The sequence below is a fragment of the Rhinatrema bivittatum genome, chromosome 2 (assembly GCF_901001135.1).
Source record: "Rhinatrema bivittatum chromosome 2, aRhiBiv1.1, whole genome shotgun sequence".
Lineage (NCBI taxonomy): Eukaryota > Metazoa > Chordata > Amphibia > Gymnophiona > Rhinatrematidae > Rhinatrema > Rhinatrema bivittatum.
This window is the reverse complement of record NC_042616.1, coordinates 32,946,241-32,972,364: the sequence shown is the minus strand read 5'-3', so window position 1 is coordinate 32,972,364 and position 26,124 is coordinate 32,946,241. Positions and strand designations below refer to the sequence as shown.

Below are 26,124 nucleotides of genomic sequence, written 5' to 3'. Positions count from 1 at the left end.
GGTGAGGAGCTGTGGGCTGCCCCGTGCCAGGAGGCTGTGTAACCCGCTCCTAAGAAAAACCGTGATGTAGTCTGGAGCCTGGCACCTTGCCATGTGCCCCATATACTGCTCAGGTGATTGGTGGAGGGGGAGGGGGAAGAGGGTGATAACAGCGAATCCTTGTGATGTGTCTGACCCATCCCCACCCCTTCCTTTCCATCCTGGTTATTGAGATGGTAGGGAAAAGTCGATTTTTGTCAGCATTTAAATAGTAAATAGCCAAGGTAAGCCCACCCCTTTTACTTCACAGGTGTTTTTCTTCTCAGGGAATGCCACTGATAATATTATTAGGAGATATCATGAAGAGTTATGTGAGAATGGAGTTTAATGTTACAGTCCCCTCCAATTCCCTCCTCCCACAGAATAGGGGCTGTAAGCCCTTTTAAAAGCATTTCAGTCCTGTCAGGAGCTCCGCTGCTTGGCTCGTTCGTGCATCATGAAGTCTTGGTCTCCTCTCTGCTGTCTGCTGGCCCTCGCCTTAGCTGGGAGGGCCGACAGTAAGGTGGATCAGAACTTCAATGGGTGCCTGGGATCCTTCTATGGAGCCTCACCTCCCCAGGGCTTCAATCAGCTGTCTGGTGGCCTCGCCTACATCTGCCAAATGTACGACAACTTTAACAACCCCTTCTACGCCTCTCTCTATTCCACACAGCTGCGCATCCCACTCTTCTCTGCTCACGTCCTGGATTTCAGGCCAGGCCAGCAAACCGGCAACTCCCAGACATTCAGAGTGGAGCCTCAGGTGAGAGAGATCAGTCATCTGATCACGGAGACGAGTAGTTGTCTAGTGGTGAAGGCTTTGAAATGCTAGGAAGTGATTCTGAATCGCACCTCTTCCACCGAATGCCATTGTTTGTGTCACCTTGGGCAAAACCACTTTATCTCCCTGTGCTTCAGTCCTAATCCCGGCTCTGCCACTGACTTTCTGTGTGGTGGTAGGATAAATCAGATTTATCTCCTTGACCATCAGTTTACCTACCTGAAGCTGGCAGGAATAATACAATTGTTCCTTCTCTTTTGGAAACTCTCATATTATGCCAGAGTCAGAAAAATTGTGCTAAAGGGCAAGTGGTGTTTAGATTTGAGGGTAAACATGTGGAGGAGCAAGGGTGAGTTTTAAACCTTGTCAATTTATTTGCCATAAGTCTCAGAATGTTATTAAAGGGGTCTCTTCTTCTGATAATCCTGGCTAGGGATGTGAATCGTGTCCTCGATCGTCTTAACGATCGATTTCGGCTGGGAGGGGGAGGGAATCGTATTGTTGCCGTTTGGGGGGGTAAAATATCGTGAAAAATCGTTAAAAATCGTTAAAAATCGAAAAATCGAAAAATCGAAAAACCGGCACATTAAAACCCCCTAAAACCCACCCCCCGACCCTTTAAATTAAATCCCCCACCAAATAACTTAAATAACCTGCGGGTCCAGCGGCGGTCCGGAACGGCAGCGGTCCGGAACGGGCTCCTGCTCTGAATCTTGTCGTCTTCAGCCGGCGCCATTTTCCAAAATGGCGCCGAAAAATGGCGGCGGCCATAGACGAAAAAGATTGGACGGCAGGAGGTCCTTCCGGACCCCCGCTGGACTTTTGGCAAGTCTCGTGGGGGTCAGGAGGCCCCCCACAAGCTGGCCAAAAGTTCCTGGAGGTCCAGCGGGGGTCAGGGAGCGATTTCCCGCCGCGAATCGTTTTCGTACGGAAAATGGCGCCGGCAGGAGATCGACTGCAGGAGGTCGTTCAGCGAGGCGCCGGAACCCTCGCTGAACGACCTCCTGCAGTCGATCTCCTGCCGGCGCCATTTTCCGTACGAAAACGATTCGCGGCGGGAAATCGCTCCCTGACCCCCGCTGGACCTCCAGGAACTTTTGGCCAGCTTGTGGGGGGCCTCCTGACCCCCACGAGACTTGCCAAAAGTCCAGCGGGGGTCCGGAAGGACCTCCTGCCGTCCAATCTTTTTCGTCTATGGCCGCCGCCATTTTCGGCGCCATTTTGGAAAATGGCGCCGGCTGAAGACGACAAGATTCAGAGCAGGAGCCCGTTCCGGACCGCTGCCGTTCCGGACCGCCGCTGGACCCGCAGGTTATTTAAGTTATTTGGGGGGGGGGTTCGGGAGGGTGGGGGATTTAATTTAAAGGGTCGGGGGTGGGTTTTAGGGGGTTTTAGTGTGCCGGCTCACGATTCTAACGATTTATAACGATAAATCGTTAGAATCTGTATTGTATTGTGTTCCATAACGGTTTAAGACGATATTAAAATTATCGGACGATAATTTTAATCGTCCTAAAACGATTCACATCCCTAATCCTGGCTAATGATTTATCCTGCCTTATATTGCAGTTGGTGGCCACCAACCTCCCTCAGGAAATGTTACTGCAGACAGATGCTGAGAAAGCCATTCGAAACAACAAAATACCAGGGGTACCTGGAAATCTTATTCGCCAGAACCAATCTGTGAATGCCGACTACGAAGGCAGCGGCTATCACAAGGGGCACTTGAACCCCGATGCCCACCACCCTGACGGACCAAGCCAGCGGGCAACTTACACCTTGACCAATGTAGCCCCCATGTCTGCCTCCCTGAACAGCGGGTCCTGGAGAGCCAGTGAGCTGCGCACGCGGAACATCGCCCCTAATTGCACCACAATGTACGTGGTCACCGGCGTCATCCCAGGAAACAACTGGATTGGAGAAAATGGGCAACAGAGAGTCAGGGTTCCCAGTCACCTGTGGAGCGCTTACTGCTGCAGGAGAGCCAACCAGGCCCCCCTGTCCGGGGGAGCGCTGGCACAAAACGGCATCAATTCCGTCCAAACTTACTCAGTCGCGCAGCTCCAGGCCCGGCTGAACAATTTATTGAGCCCGGGAGCCAATGTGCACATCTTCCAGAATGACTGCCAGTAGAAAGCAAGCAGGGGGCCGGACATGCAGCCTTCAGCTCCACAGGCCTAGCGCACGTCCGCCGCTCCACTGCCAGGAAGAATAAACGTGGGCTGCCCACCCCCCCTGAAGCTTACTTTTCTGAAAGATAGGGAGAAGTTTCTTTTCTTTAAGCTCCAGAAAAAAATGGCTCTTTAAATGGAAATTCTAATGAGAAACTCAATCCATGGGGAATCAAGAGGCTGAGACCTACATTGTGCTTACCCATTCATGGATTTAGGTATAGACGACATAGGCACCTGCCTAGGGTGCTGAATTTTGAAGGCGCCAAATATCCAGGGCAAAGAGAAGCCTGCTTGTGCTGGTTTTAGGGCTATGTGATGACACAGCTTCAAAGGGGCACGCTGCCTATGGGTGCCCAAACCTGAAATCCTGCCCTGTGCTTAGCATAGGGTGCCACATCTTTATAAGAAACAGGTCGGTTGCCGTTAAAACAAAGCTTGCTGTTCTACCATACCTTACAAATGATTTATCTCTGCATGTGGGTTTGGGCTGTAGCACCCGCCTGGGTCCTGGATAAAACTGGATTCCCTGCAGGCCGTGACACCTTTTAGAGGACCTGGAGAAGATTTCTCTTAAGGTGATGTTTTACCAGGACTTCCTCTCGAGATCACACAGGTATTCACATCTGAAAACGAATCCTGGTTGATCTCGAAAGGTCACCTTCAATGTTTGGATAATTCAGTGCAAATGCAAATCTTTCAGTAATATGATAGTTCTGACTTGCTGATTTCACAATGTAATTTAATTAAAGAAGCATGTTAAAAGCATGGGTATTCTCTGTCTATGCTCAACTGTGAAGGGCTGAAGCTCTGCTCTCCTCCTGTGCATCCTTCAACTTCTGCAGGGCTAAAAAGCAGCGAGTACAGTCCAGCTGTACACATGCAGAGATATAAAACCATCACTAAACTGATTCAAAGTCCAGAAGCTATGATTGCCATCTGCAAGCAGTATTCTAGAGCTAGAAACAAAGGCGCTAAAGCAGCAGAGAAATTCATTTCCAGACAGTAAATTATGATAAAAACCACCATCAGTACAGCTGAAGCGACACAGAAAGTGATCATCTCGCACTGTCCGTGTGCCTCTCTCGTGCTCTAAGGGTGTCCATTTCACTACTGTCTCTTGCAACCAGTGTGCAGCTCTTTTACTGCCTCTGTGTCTCTCTTACAGCCTGTTTGTATCTGTCTTACTTCCTATCTCTCATGACCAGTGTGTGTCTCTCTCACTGCTTTTATGTTTTTCTCACTGCCTGTGTGTGTCTGTCTCACTTCCTATCTCTCATGACCGGTGTGTGTCTCTCTCACTGCTTTTATGTTTCTCTCACTGCCTGTGTGTGTCTGTCTCACTTCCTATCTCGCATGAACGGTGTGTGTCTCTTTTACTGCTTTTATGTTTTTCTCACTGCCTGTGTGTGTCTGTCTCACTTCCTATCTCTCATGACCGGTGTGTGTCTCTTTTACTGCTTTTATGTTTTTCTCACTGCCTGTGTGTGTCTGTCTCACTTCCTATCTCTCATGACCGGTGTGTGTCTCTCTCACTGCTTTTATGTTTTTCTCACTGCCTGTGTGTGTCTGTCTCACTTCCTATCTCTCATGACCGGTGTGTGTCTCTTTTACTGCTTTTATGTTTTTCTCACTGCCTGTGTGTGTCTGTCTCACTTATTTATTTATTTTATTTATTTATTTCTTTTGTATACCGACATTCGATTGAGCTATCACATCGGTTTCCAGGTAACAGGTTGAATAGGGCGAGATCTGCCCTATTTTACATTTAACAAGATAACAATTAATTAAACTATTGAAATAAAAAACATTGTAACATATGAATACAAATGAATGTGAGTATAAATTTGTAGCATATATCCTATATACAATATATACAGTATGACTTGGTTACGATTAGATCTTGTGTCAGAGGCTATGGAGTGAGAGGGAGGGAGTGGGAATGGGGTAGGGGTGGGTTGGGGTGGTGAAGGGGGGGTGGAGGGGGTGGTTGTGAGGGGGGTGTTATGCGTTAGTGCATGTTAGGAGTCAAGTGGGAAGGTTTTCAAGAACATGCATTTGAGGAGGTTGGGAATCTGGAGGGAAGGCTTTCAAGAACAGCCATGTTTTGAGCTGTTTTTTAAAGACTTGTGGTGAGGGTTCGTTTCTGAGATGTGTGGGGAGGGAGTTCCATAGGGTAGGGCCAGCTATTGTAATGGCTCGTTTGCGTGTTGCATTGAGGTGAGCATTTTTTAGATTTGGGATGGAGAGGAGACCTGTGTTGGAGGATCTGAGATTTCTTTGTGTGGTGTATGGTTGGATAGTGTTGTTTAGCCAGACCATTTTGTTGTTGTTTATTTTTTTGTGTATAAGGGTGAGGGTTTTATACTGGATTCTTTGTGTGATGGGCAGCCAGTGGAGGTCTTTGAGAGTGGGTGTGACGTGGGAGGATTTTCTGTGGTTAGTGATAATTCTGGCGGCGGCGTTTTGTAGGACTTGGAGGGGTTTGATGTGGATTTCTGGTAGTCCAAGGAGGAGGGAGTTGCAGTAGTCGAGTTTTGAGAAAATAATTGATTGAAGTACTGTTCGGAAATCGTGCGGTTGGAGGAGGGGTTTGAGTTTTTTAAGTGTTTGAAGCTTGAAAACTCCATCTTTGATTGTATTGGAGATGTGTCGTTTAAAGTTGAGTTGGCTGTCGATTGTTACTCCTAGGTTTTTTGTGGATGGTGTGAGTGAGGTTCTTGATAAGTTTGGCATCCCAGGGTTGTTTGAGCTCCCTGGGTTGTTTGAGGAGGTGCTCTCGAGAGGAGAAGAGGGACGGTCATCATGGATGTGAATGATTTCTGTTTTGGCTTGGTTGAGGCAGAGTGATAGTTGGGATAGCAGTTGTGATAGTTTTGAACTGAGTTTGTTCCATCTTTCCATGGTGAGTTCAATGGACTTGGTTATGGGGAGTAGAATTTGTATGTCGTCTGCATAGACAAAGTAGGTGAGGTTGGCATCTGAGAGGTATTTGCATAGTGGGAGGAGGTAGATGTTGAAGAGGGTTGAGGATAGTGAAGAACCTTGAGGGACGCCATGGGTGAGGGGCACTTGGGAGGATTCAGATGAGTTTGTCTTGACAATGAAGGATCTGTTAGTGAGGTAGGATTTGAACCAATTGAGTGTAGTGTCTTGAAGACCGATTTCTTTAAGCCTGGTGAGGAGTGTTCTTTGGTTGATGGTGTCAAAGGCGGCTGATATATCAAGGAGTATCAGGAGGAATGTTTTGCCACTGTCACGACCTCTTAGGATGGTGTTGGTGAGAGCGAGGAGGAGAGTCTCTGTGCTGTAGAATTTTCTGAAGCCATGCTGTGTTGGGTGGAGAAAATTGTGGGCGTCAAGATGGTCTGTAAGTTGATTGTTGACAGTTTTCTCGATGATTTTTGCTAGGAATGGGAGGTTGGAGACTGGTCTGTAGTTTGCAGGATCTGATTTGTCGAGTTGCGGTTTTTTGATGATTGGTTTGATGATGGTGTTTTTGAGTTTGTCTGGGAAGATTCCTTGCTCAAGTGATAGGTTGATGATTTGTGTTATAGGTTTGACAATAATCTCTTTGATGAGTTTTAGGGTTTTGATGGGGATGGAGTCTACGGGGTGGGAAGCTGGGTTGGTTTTTTTGATGATGGGTTCAATTTCAGTAGATGCAACAGGTGTGAATTGGGTCCATGTGTGGATGGGTGGAGGGATGTTTGTTGAGTCGTTGTGGGATGGGGGAATCTTGGCAATGATGTTGTTGACTTTGTCCTTGAAAAATTGTGCTAGTTTGTCACTGGATATGTTGTTGGAGTTTGGCGTTGTGTCATTCTGGATAGGGTTGGTGAGTTCTTTGACGTAGGAGAAGAGGGTCCTCGGGTTGAATTGGTATTCATGAATTCTTGTTGTGTAGAAATTGCGCTTTGCTGTGTTGAGGTCAGCTGTATAGTTGTGTAGTAGTGTTCTGTATTTGTCTTTTAGGTTTGGTGTAGGTGTTCGTCTCCATTGTTTTTCGGTTTGTCTCAGTGTTCGTTTTGATGTTTTCAGTTCAGGGGTGTACCAAGGAGCATTTTGTTTAGTAGATGGTCTGATTTCCTTTTTTATTGTGGGGCATAATGTATTGGCTATGTCAGCATTGATGGAAATCCAGGAGTTTGTAGCTGAATTGGCATCATGTAGGTTAATTGTTTTTAGTGCTTCAGGTAGCAGCTCTGCAAGATCTTCACTGGAGCATGGTTTGGTGTATTCGATGAAGCAGGAGTCTGTTTTCACTGTGGTCGATTGATGTTGAAGCTTGGCTTGTATGAGGTAGTGGTCGGACCATGGAGTCGGGGTTGTAGTGGGTGGTTCAGTTGCAGATATTTTATTGTTTATGAAGATTAAATCAAGGGTGTGCCCTGATTTCTGAGTGGGGGTGTTAATGATTTGGGAGAATCCGAGAGCAGTCATGGTGGATAGGAGCAGTTCGCAGGTGGGAGATGGTGGGTGGGTGTCAATATGGAGATTGAAGTCTCCTAGTATGATGGCTGGTTCTTGTAGGTTGATGTGTGTTGTGAAGGCTTCGACCAGGGGGGAGAGGTTGTGCTGTAGGCAACCTGGTGGGGCGTAGAGGAGAAGTATTTGTAGATGTTTTGATTTGAATAGGTTGGTCTCGAATGGAGGAGGTAAGCTTAGGGGGTAGGAGGAGAATTTAAGTTTTTTGTGGGCAAGGAATAGTAGTCCACCTCCCTTTCTTTTGCTTCTAGGTATGGAGAATATTAGAGATGTGAATCGTGTCCTCGATCGTCTTAACGATCGATTTCGGCTGGGAGGGGGAGGGAATCGTATTGTTGCCGTTTGGGTGTTTAAAGTATCGTGAAAATCGTGAGCCGGCACACTAAAACCTCCTAAAACCCACCCCCGACCCTTTAAATTAAATCCCCCACCCTCCTGAAACCCCCCCCCAAATGCCTTAAATTACCTGGGGGTCCAGCGGCGGTCCGGAACGGCAGCGGTCCGGAACGGCCTCCTGCAATTGAATAGTGTTGTCTTCAGCCGGCGCCATTTTTCAAAATGGCGGCGCAAAATGGTGGCGGCCATAGACCAACACGATTCGACTGCAGGAGGTCGTTCCGGACCCCCGCTGGACTTTTGGCAAGTCTTGTGGGGGTCAGGAGGCCCCCCCAAGCTGGCCAAAAGTCCCTGGGGGTCCAGCGGGGGTCCGGAAAACGATCTCCTGCCGCGAACCGTTTTCCGTACGGAAAATGGCGCTGGCAGGAGATCGACTGCAGGAGGTCGTTCAGCGGCGGTCCGGAACCGCCGGCGGTTCGGGAGGGTGGGGGATTTAATTTAAAGGGTCAAGGGTGGGTTTTAGGGGGTTTTAGTTTGCCGGTTTTCCTGCCCTCCCCCTTCCCCCGATTTACGATTTTTTGACGATAAATCGGGGGAATTGGTATTGTATCGTGGCCCTAACGATTTTTGACGATTTAAATATATCGGACGATATTTTAAATCGTCAAAAAACGATTCACATCCCTAGAGAATATGTTGTATGTGTTTCTGGGCAGTTGATTGAGTAGGACTGTGTCAGTGTGCTTGAGCCAGGATTCAGTTATACAGAATATGTCTGGTTGGTAGTCTGTGAGCAGGTCGTGAATGATTGGGATTTTTTTGGTGATAGACTGTGCATTGATGAGGAGGAGAGTGATGAGTGTGAGAGTGTTAAAGGATATTTTAGGGTTGGTGTGGATTTTGGTGAGGCGTCTGGTGGAGGGAGTGGATTTGGGATGGTGGTGCTGGATGTAGCGGTGGGGTAGTTTGGGAATGCATTGGATTGGATCCATTGCGTGTGTTTTTGTTGTGTGAGGGAGCCTGCTTGATTGCTGCGTGATTGTTTAATGATGTGGGGAAAGTTTGTTAGTAGAGGGTTGCATGGAAGATTTCATGAGTTGGGTGTTGGATGGACGGAGTAGGATGGATCGGTTGTTTAGGGATGTGGGGGGGTTTGTGGGGAGGTCTATGAGGAATGAGTCTATGAGGAATGAGTCTATGTCTCTTTTACTTCCTATCTCTCATGACCAGTGTGTGTCTCTTTTACTGCTTTTATGTTTTTCTCACTGCCTGTGTGTGTCTGTCTCACTTCCTATCTCTCATGACCGGTGAGTGTCTCTTTTACTGCTTTTATGTTTCTCTCACTGCCTGTGTGTGTCTGTCTCACTTCCTATCTCTCATGACCGGTGTGTGTCTCTTTCACTGCTTTTATGTTTTTCTCACTGCCTGTGTGTATGTCTGTCTGTCTCACTGCCTGTGTGTGTGTCTGTCTGTCTCACTGCCTGTGAATCAGGACCAGTGTGTGCCTCTTTTACAGCCTCTTTATGTGTTCTCATTATGGCCTGTGTGTGTTTTCTCACTTCATGGCTGTATGTTTCTCTTGAATGCCTTATGGATGTCTATCTTACTGCCAGGGCTGTAACTAGAGATGAGCGAGAGAGGCGACTGCCCAAGGAAGAAAGCCCCTGGGGGATATAGAAATAACAGACATGCAAGCATGAGCGATCAGCAGGTGAAAACCATGGGATAGGTGGCGATGTCCTTTCGTGGATTGCAAACTGGCTAAAAGACAGGAAACAGAGAGTAGGATTAAATGGGCAATTTTCTCAGTGGAAGGGAGTGGACAGTGGAGTGCCTCAGGGATCTGTATTGGGACCCTTACTGTTCAATATATTTATAAATGATTTGGAAAGAAATACGACGAGTGAGATAATCAAATTTGCAGATGACACAAAATTGTTCAGAGTAGTTAAATCACAAGCAGATTGTGATAAATTGCAGGAAGACCTTGTGAGACTGGAAAATTGGGCATCCAAATGGCAGATGAAATTTAATGTGGATAAGTGCAAGGTGATGCATATAGGGAAAAATAACCCATGCTATAATTACACAATGTTGGGTTCCATATTAGGTGCTACAACCCAAGAAAGAGATCTAGGTGTCATAGTGGATAACACATTGAAATCGTCGGTGCAGTGTGCTGCGGCAGTCAGAAAAGCAAACAGAATGTTGGGAATTATTAGAAAAGGAATGGTGAATAAAACGGAAAATGTCATAATGCCTCTGTATCGCTCCATGGTGAGACCGCACCTTGAATACTGTGTACAATTCTGGTCGCCGCATCTCAAAAAAGATATAATTGCGATGGAGAAGGTACAGAGAAGGGCTACCAAAATGATAAGGGGAATGGAACAACTCCCCTATGAGGAAACTAAAGAGGTTAGGACTTTTCAGCTTGGAGAAGAGACGACTGAGGGGGGATATGATAGAGGTGTTTAAAATCATGAGAGGTCTAGAACGGGTAGATGTGAATCGGTTATTTACTCTTTCGGATAGTAGAAAGAGTAGGGGGCACTCCATGAAGTTAGCATGGAGCACATTTAAAACTAATCGGAGAAAGTTCTTTTTTACTCAACGCACAATTAAACTCTGGAATTTGTTGCCAGAGAATGTGGTTACTGCAGTTAGTATAGCTGTGTTTAAAAAAGGATTGGATAAGTTCTTGGAGGAGAAGTCCATTACCTGCTATTTAGTTCACTTAGAGAATAGCCACTGCCATTAGCAATGGTAACATGGAATAGACTTAGTTTTTGGGTACTTGCCAGGTTCTTGTGGCCTGGATTGGCCACTGTTGGAAACAGGATGCTGGGCTTGATGGACCCTTGGTCTGACCCAGTATGGCATGTTCTTATGTTCTTAAAGCAGACTCTTACAAACTAGTTAGGGGAGTGGAGAGAAGGAAATAGATCTGGGGATCAGAGTGAAGGGGGTGGTAGGAGAGAGGATTGGGGATCAGGGTGGGGGTGGGGGTGATGGGAGTACCAATACGTTTGCCTGCCCCAGGCACTAAAATGCTAATTTATGGCTCCACGTACTGCCTGTCTGCAAGACTTGCCTTGGTTTAACAGGCAGCCACTATTTTTGGAGAACGTCCCTTCTTTTCCACCAGTGTCCCTGAGTGCCAGTCGTCCCCGTTTTCAGGCCCATCTTCAGGTTAATGCGACTGCATCAGGCCTCATTGTCAGTCAGAGAACGCAGGCCTGAAGATGGCTTGGCAGAGCCAGTTTTTGTGATGGGGGCTGGTCACAAGCCACTTCTCACCCTCCCGCTAGCAGGATCCCAGGTCCTATCTCCTTCCCTGCTTCCTCTCCACCCCTGTGATCCCAGGTCTTAACTCTCCCTCCTGCCTTCACCCTCCTTCTCACAGAATTTGGGTCCTGCCTTTCTCCCTCCTCCCCCCACCGCTCAACCCGGGTCCTATATCCCTCCTCTCTGCCCCTCGATATGCCACATTCACATTTCCTCTACCACTCTACTACTAATGATCCCATATATAGTGCTACCAGCGGAACAAGAATGATCACGTGGACCCCACTGGAAGTTTTTATTTTTGGCCCTCCGTCCCCAGCAGCCCGATGCCAGCTGCCAGCAGGAGAGTGCAGGCCCGATGCTTCTCTACCCTGCTTTTCCTGCTACCGGCTCCTCTCCGATCAGCTGTATGAACTGTGCAGTGCACCGCAGATTTCTCCAGTAAACCCTGTGATTCAAACAGCCGTGAACCGGATGGGAGAAGCACTGGCGGCAGGGCTGCCAACTTTCAGCCATCAAATTTCCGAACACGTGGAGACGCTGCTTGCTGCTTCGCTGATGGGGCTTACGCGTATGCAACCTCTGATGCTGATCTTCTCCATGAGAAAAACACAAGAGTCAGAGAATATAGCAGCAGAAGAGGAGACCCCTCTAACCTGCCCAGTTTATGTCCTGCTACAGTGCTATGGGCCCCCGTTATTCTCTGACCGTCCCCTTCTTCACTATCAGCGATCCTCTGTGCTTGCCCCGTGCTTTCTTGAACTGTTATTGTTCTTTCCCTCTATCACCTCCACTGGGAAGTTGTTCTATGCCCTTTAAATGAGGAAGTATTTTCTGATGTAACCCCCTCTTTGTTTGATAGACTGAATAAAGCCACACAGCTCTCAGGGCTAATTACGAATGTCCTGGATTTCTGATTCTCTCTGCCATGTCACAGCAAGTGTTAGCCACTGGCATGCCAGGGTTGCACCCGCAGGAAGGAGGTAAGGACCCGCAGGGCCCTCAGTGCAGCAGTGGGGATTCAGGTCACAGTGAATGACTCTCAAGCACCTTCTCACACACAGTTCAGTGGGTACTCACTTCAGAAGGTCTCATTAAATTGGAGATGCACTGAGTAACACAGCCAGCAGTCTGGTAGTGGTGCTCAACAAAACAGGTTTACTTCAACTTAAAAAACAGAATCCAAGCCAGAGGGGAAAAAAATCATTAACATAAAAAGGAGAATAACAAGGCCAAGGGCTGCAGTTTCTTTAACCGAGGTGCTCTGTCTCCTAGCTTTCCTCCTCTGATCTGAATCAGTGTCCAATATGCCCTCCCCTTGAAGGATGGGAAAATTCTCCTCTTCCATCATCATAGGCAGGGGGTGAAAATGGAACAAAACCCTCCTCCCTTTAAAAGTGGGAATAAAACATGATCCAATCCAATTGTTTCTGTCCTCACTGTTAACTGGAAATAGGGATAAAGTAGCTGGAAATCCGGCATTATCAGCAGGAGTGAAATGGCCCAGTATATGAATGGTTTATAATAAAGAATAGTAATGTACAAGTGAAATCAGAGTTGCTCTTTTATACATTTTATGCGTTGGTCTTTTTAACACTGTGTAAGGTAGGGGGGAGGGTGGGAAAGAAAATGGGGTTTAGTAGCACAAAGTTAGACCAGCTGTGGCCGCAAAGTTGCCCAAGTACGTCAGGGAAAGGCAGTACCCAAGCCCAAAAGTAGCCCAAATAGCAAATAAAGCCTAATATTAATGACATTTTCAATAATTATTTCCAAATAAACAGATGGATTTAAATCCAATTGAATTTTGTCATAAAAGCAATCCATAGGAAGATTCACTTTAAAGGCATTTACGTGGGTAAAATAGTGCTGACCTTTCAGAAATGTTATTTCATAAAATTGTGAGTAAAAGTGCATGCACAGTGCCCGAATGTACTTCCCTTTGTCCCCTGTGAGCACAGGCGTTCCTGGGCATGGAGCTGCGGGCATTAGCAGGTGTAATTGTGTGGGGGCCGTTTTGACAGGATAATTTTCAAAGAGGTTCTAGATTTTAGTTTACTACCTAGAAACATAAATTTAGCCCCCAGAACCTCGCTCCTGCACTTTCCTCTGTCATTGACACCCACCTGGATCAGAACAGCTGGCTCCTCCCCCGCGCTCTCTAAAATCCTAGCTGGGCAATGCATGAAGTCTGCTGCCTTTGCATCAGGCAGATAAGTTTCCAAGTGGTTTAAGACTTGAGAGGGTAAGCCGGTCAGAGTCCAGTAACTTGTTTTTAAGCCAATAGAAAGCAATGCCAAACCTAAATCAAAAAGAACTACATTATGTGTAAGCTATAACATGATCTACTTTATAAAAATAATGTTTTACTGTATATATGTCCATGTGGGATTCCATGTTCCTGGAGGGAATGGCAGTGCATTAAAGCACTTTTGTTACTGTTTTGTCACTGGTGGTTGATTTTGTTCTACACAAATTGATCCTCTTCTTCCATAGTCAGGGCTCACATATCCTTCTGTTCTGTATCTTTAATTTCTTTTAGCTCCTCTTCACTTGCTGGGGATAGTATAGCATTTAACGCTGAACTAAATTTTCTCATTCTTGGCTCCATATTGGCCTCAAGCTCCTGTTTTTTCTCAGTGGCTTTCTTACGTATGGCCACTCGTGCTTCATCACATCCATGTTCAAAATCTTTACGTTCATCTTGAAATCCTTTGCCATTGGAATCCATTGCCATGAGTCTACCCAATCTGCTTACTTGTTTCATCAGGTAATTATTGGACACCTCTGTGTATGTCTCAGAAATCATATGGACCAGGTGAGCAATGTTGGAAGCATTGAATGCCTTGTTGTATATCTGATCCTTCACAAAGGCATCAGAAGTATAATTTGGAATGTGAGGCACACTTTCTGCAGAGCTCACCATATCCATGATGGACCTGCTAAGGCAGGTTTCAGTCAGGTTGGACATCATCTGGAAGAAACGCACCATCTGCTCCCACTGTTCTTTCACTCGGCCCAGGGCATCCAGACCCTTATTTAGCATTTCTTTGGCTTTTTCAAAATCGATTTCTCTGATTTCACATTTTCTCATGGTGCACAGGATTTCTGTGAGTTCTTTATCCTGTTTTTCTAAATTCTTAAAGCTTTGCTGATATACTTCCCATGCTAATTGCAGATCTTGCTTGCTTTTTTCTATTTTAAAATGAGCATTTTCTGTGACAGTGGAAAGGCAGTCAGATTTTGCTGCTTCAGGTACAGCTAATTGATTCATAGCTACTTTGCTTGAAGAAACAAATTCATGTGTATTTGACTGCAAGTCGGCCATACTTTTAGCCAATCTTTCAATCTCCTCAGTGTCTTTTTTCCCAGACTTTGCAATGTTTTTCAAATCATCACAGATCTTGATGCCAGCCTCACACAGTTGTATCACTGTGTTTTTGGGAGTGCACTCATTTTCCTTCTCTATATTCACTTTCAGTTTCTTAAAGTCTGTTTTCAACAACTCTGTATCGCATGTTTCTGTTTGTGGATCATAAATTTCCTGGATGATTTTGCTGTTTTTGGTATCAATAAACTTGCCGAGGGCTGTGACATAGCGCAACAGAACTTCAGACTTTAAATAAACATTGTTTGTAGCCAAACCATCATTGGTCTCTTTGGTTGTGCCAGAACTTTTCTTAGAAATCCACTTGTGTATTCCTGAAATAAATTTAGTCGGTGCCGTTATTATGCGTCTTACAAAACCAACACCAACAGCACTCCATCCTATGGACAGAGAGTCCATTGCTTTCTTGTACTGGGAACGGGCATCATCTAATTGCTCTTCTGTCATCTTCAAATGCTTATCTGCTATCTCCTTACATTTCATTGCTGATTCCTCTTTAATTTGTGCTTGCTCCAGTGCTATCTTGATTTCTTTATTTTCTTCCTCATATCCCTGCTTTGCATTCGTGCAGGCTTCCAGTAATTCATGAATGAGAGAAATTACACCATCGAATTTCTTTTCAACTGACACAGCCAACTGCTTGCACTGATCTGACACTGACTTTATACTTCCTAACTGTGTAGGCAGCAGAGCATTAACAACCTGAATATCCTGGGACAGGGTCTGAACTATCGTTTCCATGGTACCTGGGACACTCATGGAAAGCAGTCGTATCTGATCCATATTCTTGTTGGCGACATTAAAGGCTGAGCAGCCTTGGTTACACACTTGCATCAGGCATGAGCGGAAGGACTCTGGATATCTGATATATTGGAATCCTTTTTCGGGTGGGTTTTTATTTATTGTGAAATCTCCTTGTCCACCAGAAATGAACACCAACTCTCCCAAAATAGCTATGGAGAGGGGAGCAGACATCAGGAACGCTTCCCAGTTAGGGTAAGGCTTCATTGTCATCTCCATGTCTTTTCTCACATCCTCTGCTTTGCTGGCACTGCTCACGGCTTTGCAAACAGCAACAGAATTTCCAGCTTCAGCAGCCATGATGTTATCTATGTGAAAAAAAGAAATATAACAACACCACTTTAATGAAATACTTGAGTTCTGTAACCAATTAAGTAAAACTGAATATTCTTTCTCATTTAAAAGTAAATTTTAAAAGAACACATGTGCACCCATAAACATGCAAGGCAAAATATGCCTCATTTTAAAAAGTATGCACATAACATTTAAAATACTGTTCACATGTGGGGGGGGGGGGGGGGAGAATAAACAGCAATAAAATGTGAAAATAAAAACTAAAAATTACTTTGTCAGGCTCTGTATTCTTTGTCTGCTAATGATGGAGGAATAACAAGTCATTATGTCATGCAATACCTACTCTGCAACTGAAGTCTAACTACCAATCTCCAAGGGGGGTGTTCCCTGGGTATGGAGCCAGGTGACCATAGGATACTTTATGGTATCGTTTTTCACAGCAGTGAGATGGGACATATTTTATTTATTTATTTATTTAAAATTTTTATATACCGGCATTCATGTTGCAAACACATCATGCCGGTTTACATATAACAGGGGTGTACAGTAAACAATTCAATAACCTATTTGTGTAGAAGGAAGCAGTTACAAATAACAAGGTAATAGAACTGGGAGGAGAGAAGAAAAGAAAGAGAATAACATTAGGTATAGGTATTTACATTAGTAATAACATTTTTACATGTGGAAGTGGTAGAATCTGGCTGAATAGAATTAATCGGTGTCCGGGAAAGCTTTTTTAAACAGCCAGGTCTTAAGTCTCTTCCTGAAGGTTGGGAGGCTGGGCTCCTGTCTAAGGTCCGGTGGGATGGAGTTCCATAGAAGGGGGCCGGCTGTTGAAAAGGCCCGATCTCTCAAGGTAATGTGTTTGGTAGTTTTGGCTGGGGGCACTTGGAGAGATCCTCTGAGTGTGTCTCTTGTTGGTCTGGAGGAGTTATAAATTTGGAATGGGACTTGTAAGTCGAGTGGGGTGTGTTGATGGATGGTTTTGTATATTATGGAAAGAGATTTGTAGAGGATTCTAAAGTGAACAGGCAACCATGTAATCTATGAAGTACCACTGCCATGGGTGGAGTATCTAGCAACTTCCAAGCCTCAGCCAGTTCGGCCCTAGCTGCAATAAAGACTTGGTTGCAAAATTTATTTGTCTGGGATGGAAGGCCTTCCAAAGGAACATTAAGTAGAACACACTTAGGATTTAAATCCCTGATGTCTGGTATTACACTTACTAACCACTCGTGGACCTTTTTCCAGAACAATATCACTTTCGGACATTGCCACCATCTGTGAATATAAGTGGCCACTTGACCACACACCCTCTCCAACAAACATTAGGGATGGCCGGCATCATTCTACGGAGCTTCTCCGGGGTCAAGTGCCATCTATAAAGGACTTTATAGCATTGCTCTTGTAGATAATTGAAAGAACACTACATCCCAAACTTCCTGTTCAATATCTTCCCTCAAATCCCTGTGCCAGGCCTGAATGTTAGCTGCAGATTTTGGGGAGTAATTATTCAGCAACTTATAGATTTTGGAACGAATACCCCTCATTTGGCCTGAATGCTCACAATAGGTTTCAAAAAGGGTTTTGGTTGGGTGTACCTTATAAGCATGTGTCAGTGTCAGTAAAAAGTGTCGTGCCTGAGCAAAGTCAAGCACCTGATAAAGGCCAGGCAAGTCCAGCATGGGCAAAGTATCATAAGGTTGTAAGCTAGTACCCGTAAGGAGATGTCCAAAAGATGCAAGCCCTTTCCTTTCCCAAACCCTAAAGTGAGGATTCTCCCAGCCCCCCCTTTGAAAAGAGAGAGTGTTGTGAAACAAATGAGACAGCTGATGATAATCAGAGGGGTCCCACAAGCTTAGCTTTCCATGTTTTCCAGACGTGGAGAGTGGTACCCAAAGCAGGTGGCACATAAGTCAATGGTAGCCATGTAGATTTGGGTTGCCACGGTAGAGCCTGTATAGGCATAGCCCCAACCTGGGCTTGCTCCAATTGTTTAGGATCAACCCGATTGTATAAGTCCACTAGATATCGCAATTGGGCGGCAATATAGTACCAGATTATATTTGGCGCTCCTAAAACCCCTGCCTGTTAAGATAGAAATAAGGTTGTCCTGGCTACCCTAGGTGGCCGTTTCCGCCAGATGAAACCATAAATCTTAGTTTGCCATTGCTTTAAAAGGGCGGTTGGAATGAAAATGGGAATAGTGGAAAAGAAATATAATAATCGGGGCAGGATGATCATTTTAATAATCGCCAGCCTCCCCAGCCATGAATAATATTCCCTATACCATTTCAGCAGATCTTTATCTATTTTTTTCCATAGTGGATTATAGTTAAGTGAGAATTATTAAGAGTTATGTGAGCCAATTTGCACTCCTAAATATTTGATAGAGGTACGTGCCCAACGAAACAGAAATGTCTTGGTAATGTTCAGAACCACCTGATTGGGCAAGTGAAGGTTCAAGAGCTCCAACTTTTCCAAGTTCACTGTGAAACCAGACACCCTATGGAATTGCTCCAAGGCATCCGTATCCCCTTGAAGGGATACCTCAGGGTCACTTAGTATAAAAAGGATGTCATCCACAAATAGGGACAACTTAAAATGCAAATGATCAAGCTGGACCCCAGAAATATTCTCTGCCTGCCGTATCGTCATGGCAAAGGGTTCTAAAAAAAGGGCGAAAAGCATGGGTGACAGAGGGCAGCCCTGTCGGGTTCCCCTTTGAATATCCAGTAGTGGGCCATATCCTCCATTGACCTTTACTCTAGCTTGAGGTCACTCATACAGCTTTTTAATCCAAATTTGGAAAGATTCACCAAAATTCATCTTATTAAGGACTTGGAACAAGAAAGGCCAGTGTACAAGGTCGAAAGCCTTTTCAGCATCTATTTGCTAAGAGTGCAGCCGGAGTCTTATGATGGTGGACCCAATATATCAGGTCTACTACTTTCCTAATATCGCTAGCCATACGGGAAGGGATAAATCCCACTTGATCATTGTGCACTAAAGAGAGAATAATGCCCTTTAGTCATTCTGCCAAGATCCAGCCAGGATCTTTAGATCCAAATTGATGAGCGATATCAGTCGATACGACCCACAATGGATTGGGTCTCGGCCTGGTTTCGCAAGAACTGTAATTTCCGCTATTAGGCCTATGCAGATTTTACAGAATTCTGCTGCCCGTCTTATCTCTGGCACTAACAAAAAAGATCATATCACCCCAGTCCTTGCCAAGTTACATTGGTTACCTATAGAGTATCGAATTCAATATAAAACTTTGTTTATTACATAAAGCGGCCTACGCCGAACAAGTTGATTGGATGAATGCAGTCATTCGAATTCACCCCCCCAACGAAATTTGCGATCAGCAGGCAAAGGGCTTCTCATAATTCCATCGGTTTCTACAGCCAGACTTACATCAGTCAGAGAAAGGGCCGTGTCATTAGCGGGACCAGGCCTTTGGCACTCACTACTCGTTGAATTAAGACTCCAATGTAACTTAAAAGAGTTCAAGAAAGCGCTAAAAACTTGGTTATACACGCAAGCTTTCCAAGTAACAGCCAGTTAAAAACATTTTATTTTAGCTGTTTAACAACTTTGGTTTTATTGTGATCATTTTATGTATTAATTTCATTTTGTATTACTTTTATAAGATTGATTTATGTATTTTTATGAAATTTATTGTATTTTATTTTTCTTTTATATTATGTTATTTTTATTTTAAGATAGATTGTTAACTGGTGTGAAGGTATGTACCAACACCAGTATAGAAAAGCTAATTAAATAAATAAGCAAATAAATAAATAAATACATACATACATTCGCGTGAGTGGCTAAGGCGTCTGTGCCCCGTAAGGAGTTCAGCATTTCACTTAAAGGTTCTGCCACAATATGGGAGAGTTTTTTGTAATAGATGCCGGTGAGGCTGTCTAATCCTGGGGATTTTCCTGGTTTTAGAGCTTTAATCGCCCTTTGTACCTCATTGCTTAGAATAGGGGCATCCAAATACTGCTGCTGATCATACGTAATCTTGTGCAGTGGCAAATCCTTTAAGTAGCGTTCAATGTCAGTACCAACAATGGCGGTATCTCTACTATATAACCGACATTAAAAGTCAGTGAAACATTTCTTGATCCCCTCTGAGGAAGTAACAAGATTTCCCCCCCTATCCTTTATTTTAGTGATATTATTTTGCACGAAAACCTCTTTTAAGCGTCTAGCTAACAAACGACCTGCCTTGTTTCCCCCCTCAAAGTATTGTTTAATTATATCCATTTGAAAAGCGAGTGTCTCCGCATCGAGCGTCTTAAGGGCATCCCTGATCCTATTTATTTTCTGAAGTGAGATAGGGCCCTGTGATTGCATATGCTGCTGGGTCAACTGGGCAAGTTGCCTCATAAGTGATTTTCACCGTTTCTCTTTCTCGCGTTTGCGAAAAGAGGCATGGGAAATAAGAATACCCCAGGCGACTGCCTTGGAGCTCTCCCAGATAGTTGGCTTAGGAGTGGGATTGTTGATATGGTTGTGGAAGTATTCTGACAATTTAGTACCCAAGGACTGAACAAATGAGGTGTCTTTAAGAAGCCCTTCATTCAACCGCCAGAACCTTTGGCCCCTGTCCTGATCGTGAAGATTTACCTGTATGCAGACCGGAGAGTGGTCAAACCACACAATGGGTTCAATTCCAGCATCAGTAACCAGTTTTGCATTTGCCTGTCATCCAGAAAATAATCCAATTGAGAATAGATTGATGGGCATGAGAAAAGTAAGTATGACTTCAAGAATGCATGTTTCTCTGCTGCCAAGCATCCCCTAGTTGCCAGTGTGAAATCAAGCTCGATAATCGCTTCCGAACAGCCCTGGGTATGGTAGATGTCTGAGCGGAATTATCCATAGTGGGGCTGTGAGTCACATTAAAGTCCCCACCCATAATGATTGCACCTTCAGCATATTTGAGTAACATCTCATCTAGCATATTAAAAAAAAACATATTGACCAATATTAGGAGCATAAATGCTGACCAAAGTGACTACCTGCTTCCCCACTCTTAAGTTTTAATAAGATATACCGCCCTAATGGGTCTCGTATAATCTTCATGATCTCATGTATAAAATCCTTATTAATCAGGATACCCACACCTGCATATTTGGAGTTCTTTGTACTAGCAGCAAGATATATATGTGGGTATTGTTTAAATGAAAGAACCCTTTTGTGGCGCTTCCATAGATGTGTCTCTTGTATCATTGCAATAGAAACATGATGTGTTTGTAGCTCTTGGTTTAGGAGAAACCGTTTACGGTAATGATTAGGTCCCTTCACATTAAGCATCCTAATACGCTCCCCTGGGTTTGGTCTTTGAGTGAATGCAGTCAATCTAGACATATTGTGATATTCATGACAGAAGGACAGCTACTATAGCAAAGAATACAGTGGCAATAACCTACGTTCTCTGGAAAGGTTAACCCCATTATACCCCATAATCTAGTATCAACCCTCCAGAACATGTGGGTGATGAGACTCCTCACTCGGGAGTCACCCTTTACCGGCATGGTACACCCCCTCCCACCCCCTTTCGAATCAATGAACAAATACGTTCATAAAACCCAATTTTTAAACCTATGAACATGCAACAAGAAGCGAGCTCACTACTCAGATGATGAGCGCATCAGTCTGTCTAGCAATGAAACCGTCACCAGAGATCTTCTGCTTAGATAAGCGGAGGAACGCATAAGCTAGCTCCAACAAGATTACCTGCTAATGCAGTCAGTAGCCAATCCAACAACGTCCCGAGATAAAGGAAATCAGCCTTGATCAGATAGCGCTGACCGAGAGTCCTCAGAGTGGCGGCACAGCCGGCTCCCGCCTTTTCCTACCCTGCGCCATTTTGGGTGGTCGTCCATCCGCATAGTCCTGGAGGGTTTCTTCGGTGCCACGATGTTAGGCTGGTGACCAGCCTTGTTGAGGGCTTCAATAGCTTCCGCCAGGGTTTTGACATGAGAAGCCACCCCATTAATAGCGAATTGGAGTCCAAATGGGAAAGTCCAGCGATATCGGATGTTTTCAGCATGTAAATAAGCTGTGATTTCTTTCAAATCAAAGCGTTTGCGTAGTGTAGATGGTGTGAGATCCTGCTAAACAGACAGGGTATGGCCCTCCCACACCCAGGAATTCTTTTTACTGGCAGCGTCCATTATAGAAACATAGAAGTGACGGCAGAAGAAGACCAAACGGCCCATCCAGTCTGCCCAGCAAGCTTTCACACCTATTTGTTTTCATAATCTGTTACTCTGACCGCTGAGGTCAGGGCCCTTATTGGTAACTATTTGGTTCCAATTCCCTTCCACCCCCACCATCGATGAAAACAGCAGTGCTGGAGCTGCATCTAAGTGAAGTATCTAGCTAATTGGTTTGGGGTAGTAACCGCCGTAATAAGCAAGCTACTCCCGTTTGTTTACCCTGCATGTGCAATTCAGCCATTGTTGTTTGTCTGAATAAAAATCCTCTTTACTTAATTCCCTCTGTTGCTGAAGCAGTGAGCTGCACTGGATACTTATTCCAAGTCAAGTATCATGCTTAATTGATTCGGGGTAGTAGCTACCGTAACAAGCAAGCTACACCCAGACTATGTAATTCATTCCTTGTTGGTTGATGCTGATATAAATCATCTTTTCTTCATTTTCCCTGCCGTTGAAGGAGAGAGCTGTGCTGGATGTGCATTGAAAGTGAAGTATCAGGCTTATTTGATTTGGGGTAGTAACCGCCATAACAAGCCAGCTACACCCCTGCTTATTTGTTTACCCAGACTATGTAATTCATTCCTTGTTGGTTGATGCTGAATATAAATCATCTTTTCTTCATTTTCCCTGCCGTTGAAGGAGAGAGCTTTGCTGAATGTGCATTGAAAGTGAAGTATCAGGCTTATTTGATTTGGGGTAGTAACCGCCGTAACAAGCAAGCTACTCCCTTGCTTTTTTGTGGATGCAAAACCTTTTCCCAGTACGTACCAGGATCAGTCCAGACAGCTGGGTTATGCCTCCCCTCCAGCAGATGGAGTCAGAGAGAAAACTGAAAGCACCCCCTAGATATACTGGTGTGCCACCTGCGATCCTTCAGTATATTCTCTGACTCCAGCAGATTGAGAGGCATAACCTGCGGTCCTGGTCTGGTCAGTTTTCTCGGTACTGGGAAATGTAAAAAAAAAAAAAAAAAAGAAAGAAATAGAGGACAGGGGACAAGATCAATTGGTTCTTCCTTACTATCCTCTGTCTGCCTGTTTGTCTGTGTTAGTGTCTTGCGTTGCGCGGTCGGAGTTCAGTGTGGGGCAGGCTCGGAGGGCATACCCTCCTTTTTATTCCCGGGATAGAGTGTCCGTGTGGCTGGGGGAGAGCTTACCGGTGGGCCGGTCACCCTCCCCCCCCAATTCCAGGGAGTTTAACCCTGAAGGGGGTTTAAAAAAAAAAAAAAGTTGAAGTTTTTTCTTGCAGAGCCACTTAAGACCTGTTGGAGACAGGCGGTGAGCTCACTCTTTTTAACCCCGGCCTGCCAGTGCCTTTCGGACCCTGGAGGGGGTGGCTAGCTCACCCGGCGCGCGATAGCTTGAGGCTCTCTCCTCACCGGAATTTTGGCGCCATTTCTTGTTTGCAGCTCGGGCTCTCCTCGATGATGCTGCGATCCGCGGTCTGTCTGACTTGTGGGGAGGCGGGGGCGCAGCTCTCCCGTGGGGGTCTCTGCCCCCGATGTGTTCCCGGGGGCGAGGGACCCTCGCGGGGGCGGAGCGCTGCCCGCAGCGGGTCTCCTCTCCCCTCTCTGTCGCGGCATCGCAGCGCCTCCGGCAGCCGTTCTGCGGCCCCTCCTCCATCGGGGAGGAGTGCGGCGGCCATCTTGGCCACGAGGCAGTCTGAGTTTTCAGCATCGGAGGAGGAAATCTCCCCTCCTCCTTCTCCTGGCGCTCGAAGCCCGCGCTCCCAGCCCGATTTGGGGTCTCCCCGAGGCCCCCCCTCCGCGGATGCCCCGAGGAAGAATTTAAAAAGGTCGGTGCCATTTTCTTCGGACTTTGTGCTTTTAATGCACAAAGCCTTTTTGCAGGCAGAATCCGGCTGGGAGGTGGAGGTTCCCACTCCCCCGAAGGTTCCCAAGACAACTTCCTTGCCCCGGGGGAGTCCACCGGGGGTGGGGTCCTCCGGGGTCACGGTTCCCCGCCCGTGGGGGGGGGGGGGGGAGGAGCTGAGGACATGGGAGACACAGGAGCCGTTCCGGAATCCCCGGGGGCCCCGGATTTGTTGACAGCGGACGAGCAGGGGTCCGTAGAGGGGGATGACCCACAGGTGCTACGCTTGTTTGGTAAAGAGGAGCTAAGCTCCCTTATTCTTCACGTGCTGCAGGAGCTAGAGTTGACGGCGCCGCCTCAAGAGGCGGACGGGGGATATCGCTATGGCAGGGCTTCGGGCCCCCCCTCAGACTTTTCCTTTCCACCACAAGGTCTTGCAGATAGTCTCGAAGGAATGGGAACTGCCAGAGGCTTCCCTGCGAGTGAATCGAGCCATGGAAAAGCTATATCCCTTACCTAATGATTCATTGGAACTTTTGAAGACACCCGCGGTAGATTCGGCTGTCACGGCTGTGGTCAAGCATATGACTATCCCCGTGATGGGGGGCATAGCATTGAAGGACCTCCAGGATCGCAAGCTGGAGGTCTTACTGAAGCGCATTTTTGACGTGGCGGCACTGGGTGTCCGAGCGGCGGTATGCAGCAGCCTCGTGCAGAGGGCTAATCTGCGCTGGGTCCAGCAGCTGCTGACCACGCAGGAGCTTCCTCCGGGCGAAGCTGAGCAGGCCAATTGTGTTGAAGCGGCGGTCGCTTATACAGCGGATGCCTTATATGACTTGTTACGCACCTCGGCTCGCATTATGTCCTCGGCGGTCTCAGCCAGGAGGTTGCTGTGGCTCCGTCGTTGGTCGGCGGATGCCACCTCCAAGGCGAGATTAGGTTCCTTCCCCTTTAAGGGCAAGTTGCTGTTTGGCGAGGAACTAGATCAGCTCATTAAGGACCTGGGAGACAACAAGGTTTACAAGTTGCCGGAGGATAGGCCTCGGCAACCTCAGTCGTTTGGTAATACCAGGGCTCGTTTTCGGGGGCAAAGGCGTTTCCGTGCGGGAAGAGGTGGTTCCTTTCCCCAGCGGCAGCAGGCAACGAGAACCCAGTCTTGGTCTCCTTCCTTTCGCGGCAGGAGGCCTCAACGCGGGGGCTCGTCCCAAAGTTTCGCTGCCATCAAGCCCGCGCAATGAAGGTGCGCAGGCCCACTCCTCCGTTCCCGCTATCGGAGGTCGCCTATCCCGGTTCTGGGAGGAGTGGGTCAAAATCACTTCGGATCAATGGGTCCTCGATGTGGTTCGGTACGGCTACGAGTTGGATTTTGTACGTCCCCTCCGGGATCTCTTTATGATATCGCCGTGCGGCCCGGTGAAAAAACAAATGGCTATAGCCCAAACAGTCGATCATCTACAGGCTCTGGGGGCGGTGGTTCCGGTTCCACAGGACCAGCTCCGGACGGGTCAGTATTCCATATACTTCCTGGTTCCCAAAAAGGAGGGCACCTTCCGGCCCATTCTGGCTCTCAAAGGAGTAAACAAGGCGTTGCGTGTGCCTCGCTTCAGGATGGAGACTCTCCGGTCTGTTATTGCGGCCGTCCACAAGGGAGAATTCTTGGCTTCTTTGGACCTGACAGAGGCGTATCTCCACATCAGAATCCGAGAACGACATCAAAGATACTTGAGATTCATGGTGATGGGGTCCCATTACCAGTTTTGTGCCCTCCCCTTCGGTTTGACCACCGCGCCGAGGGTGTTCACCAAAGTTCTCGTGGTGGTAGCGGCTTCCCTCCGGCGACAAGGAGTCCTTGTGCATCCCTATCTCGACGATTGGCTCGTCCGAGGGAAGTCGCATGCGGCTTGCACCCGGGCGGTTTCCTTAGTGGTGCGCCAGCTCCAGGCGTTGGGTTGGGTAGTCAACTTCGTGAAGAGCAGACTCGAGCCGACCCAACAGCTGGAGTTTCTGGGAGCTCGGTTCGACACCGTGGTAGGCAAGGTTTTTCTTCCGCAGCAACGCATGCTCAATCTCATGACTCAGGTGCGGCGCCTGTTGGAGCTCGCGACTCCCACGGTCTGGGATTATTTACAAGTCATTGGTCATATGGTGTCTACTATGGAAATGGTACAATGGGCTTTTGCACATATGCGACCGTTACAAAGAGCACTTCTGTCTCGGTGGGATCCCCGTTCAGAGGATTACGGGATAGAATTACCTTTGCTGGAGCCGGCCCGCTCCAGTCTCTCCTGGTGGCTGACTCCAGACAATCTCCTACAGGGGGTGGACCTCGAACCCCCGTCTTGGTTGGTGGTGACGACGGATGCCAGCCTCTCGGGCTGGGGAGCGGTCTGCCAGTCCCGTGCAGTCCAGGGCACCTGGTCGGCGCTCCAAGCGACTTGGTCCATCAACCGATTGGAGACCAGAGCGGTTCGGCTGGCCTTGCGTCGCCTCCTTCCAATAGTGCGCGGGCGAG

The 26,124-nt window shown here is 46.6% G+C and overlaps 2 protein-coding genes across 2 annotated transcripts in view; one reads left to right on the top strand and one right to left on the bottom strand.

Annotated features, from left to right (window-relative positions):
* The first annotated feature begins 475 nt into the window (after positions 1–475).
* On the top strand, positions 476–3,003 carry LOC115083175 (endonuclease domain-containing 1 protein-like). The gene is made up of 2 exons (XM_029586981.1): positions 476–781; positions 2,369–3,003. Exons 1-2 carry the CDS (start codon positions 476–478, stop codon positions 2,930–2,932), a joined length of 870 nt encoding a protein of 289 aa, XP_029442841.1. The 3' UTR covers positions 2,933–3,003.
* A 9,217-nt stretch (positions 3,004–12,220) lies between these two features.
* The window catches only part of LOC115083775, a 30,725-nt gene continuing 16,821 nt past the window's right edge, over positions 12,221–26,124 (bottom strand). Inside the window, exon 2 of the mRNA XM_029587794.1 lies at positions 12,221–15,576. Within this exon, the coding sequence (XP_029443654.1) occupies positions 13,583–15,568 (1,986 nt within the window). The 5' untranslated portion in view covers positions 15,569–15,576 and the 3' untranslated portion in view covers positions 12,221–13,582. The remainder of the gene's footprint in view (positions 15,577–26,124) is intronic.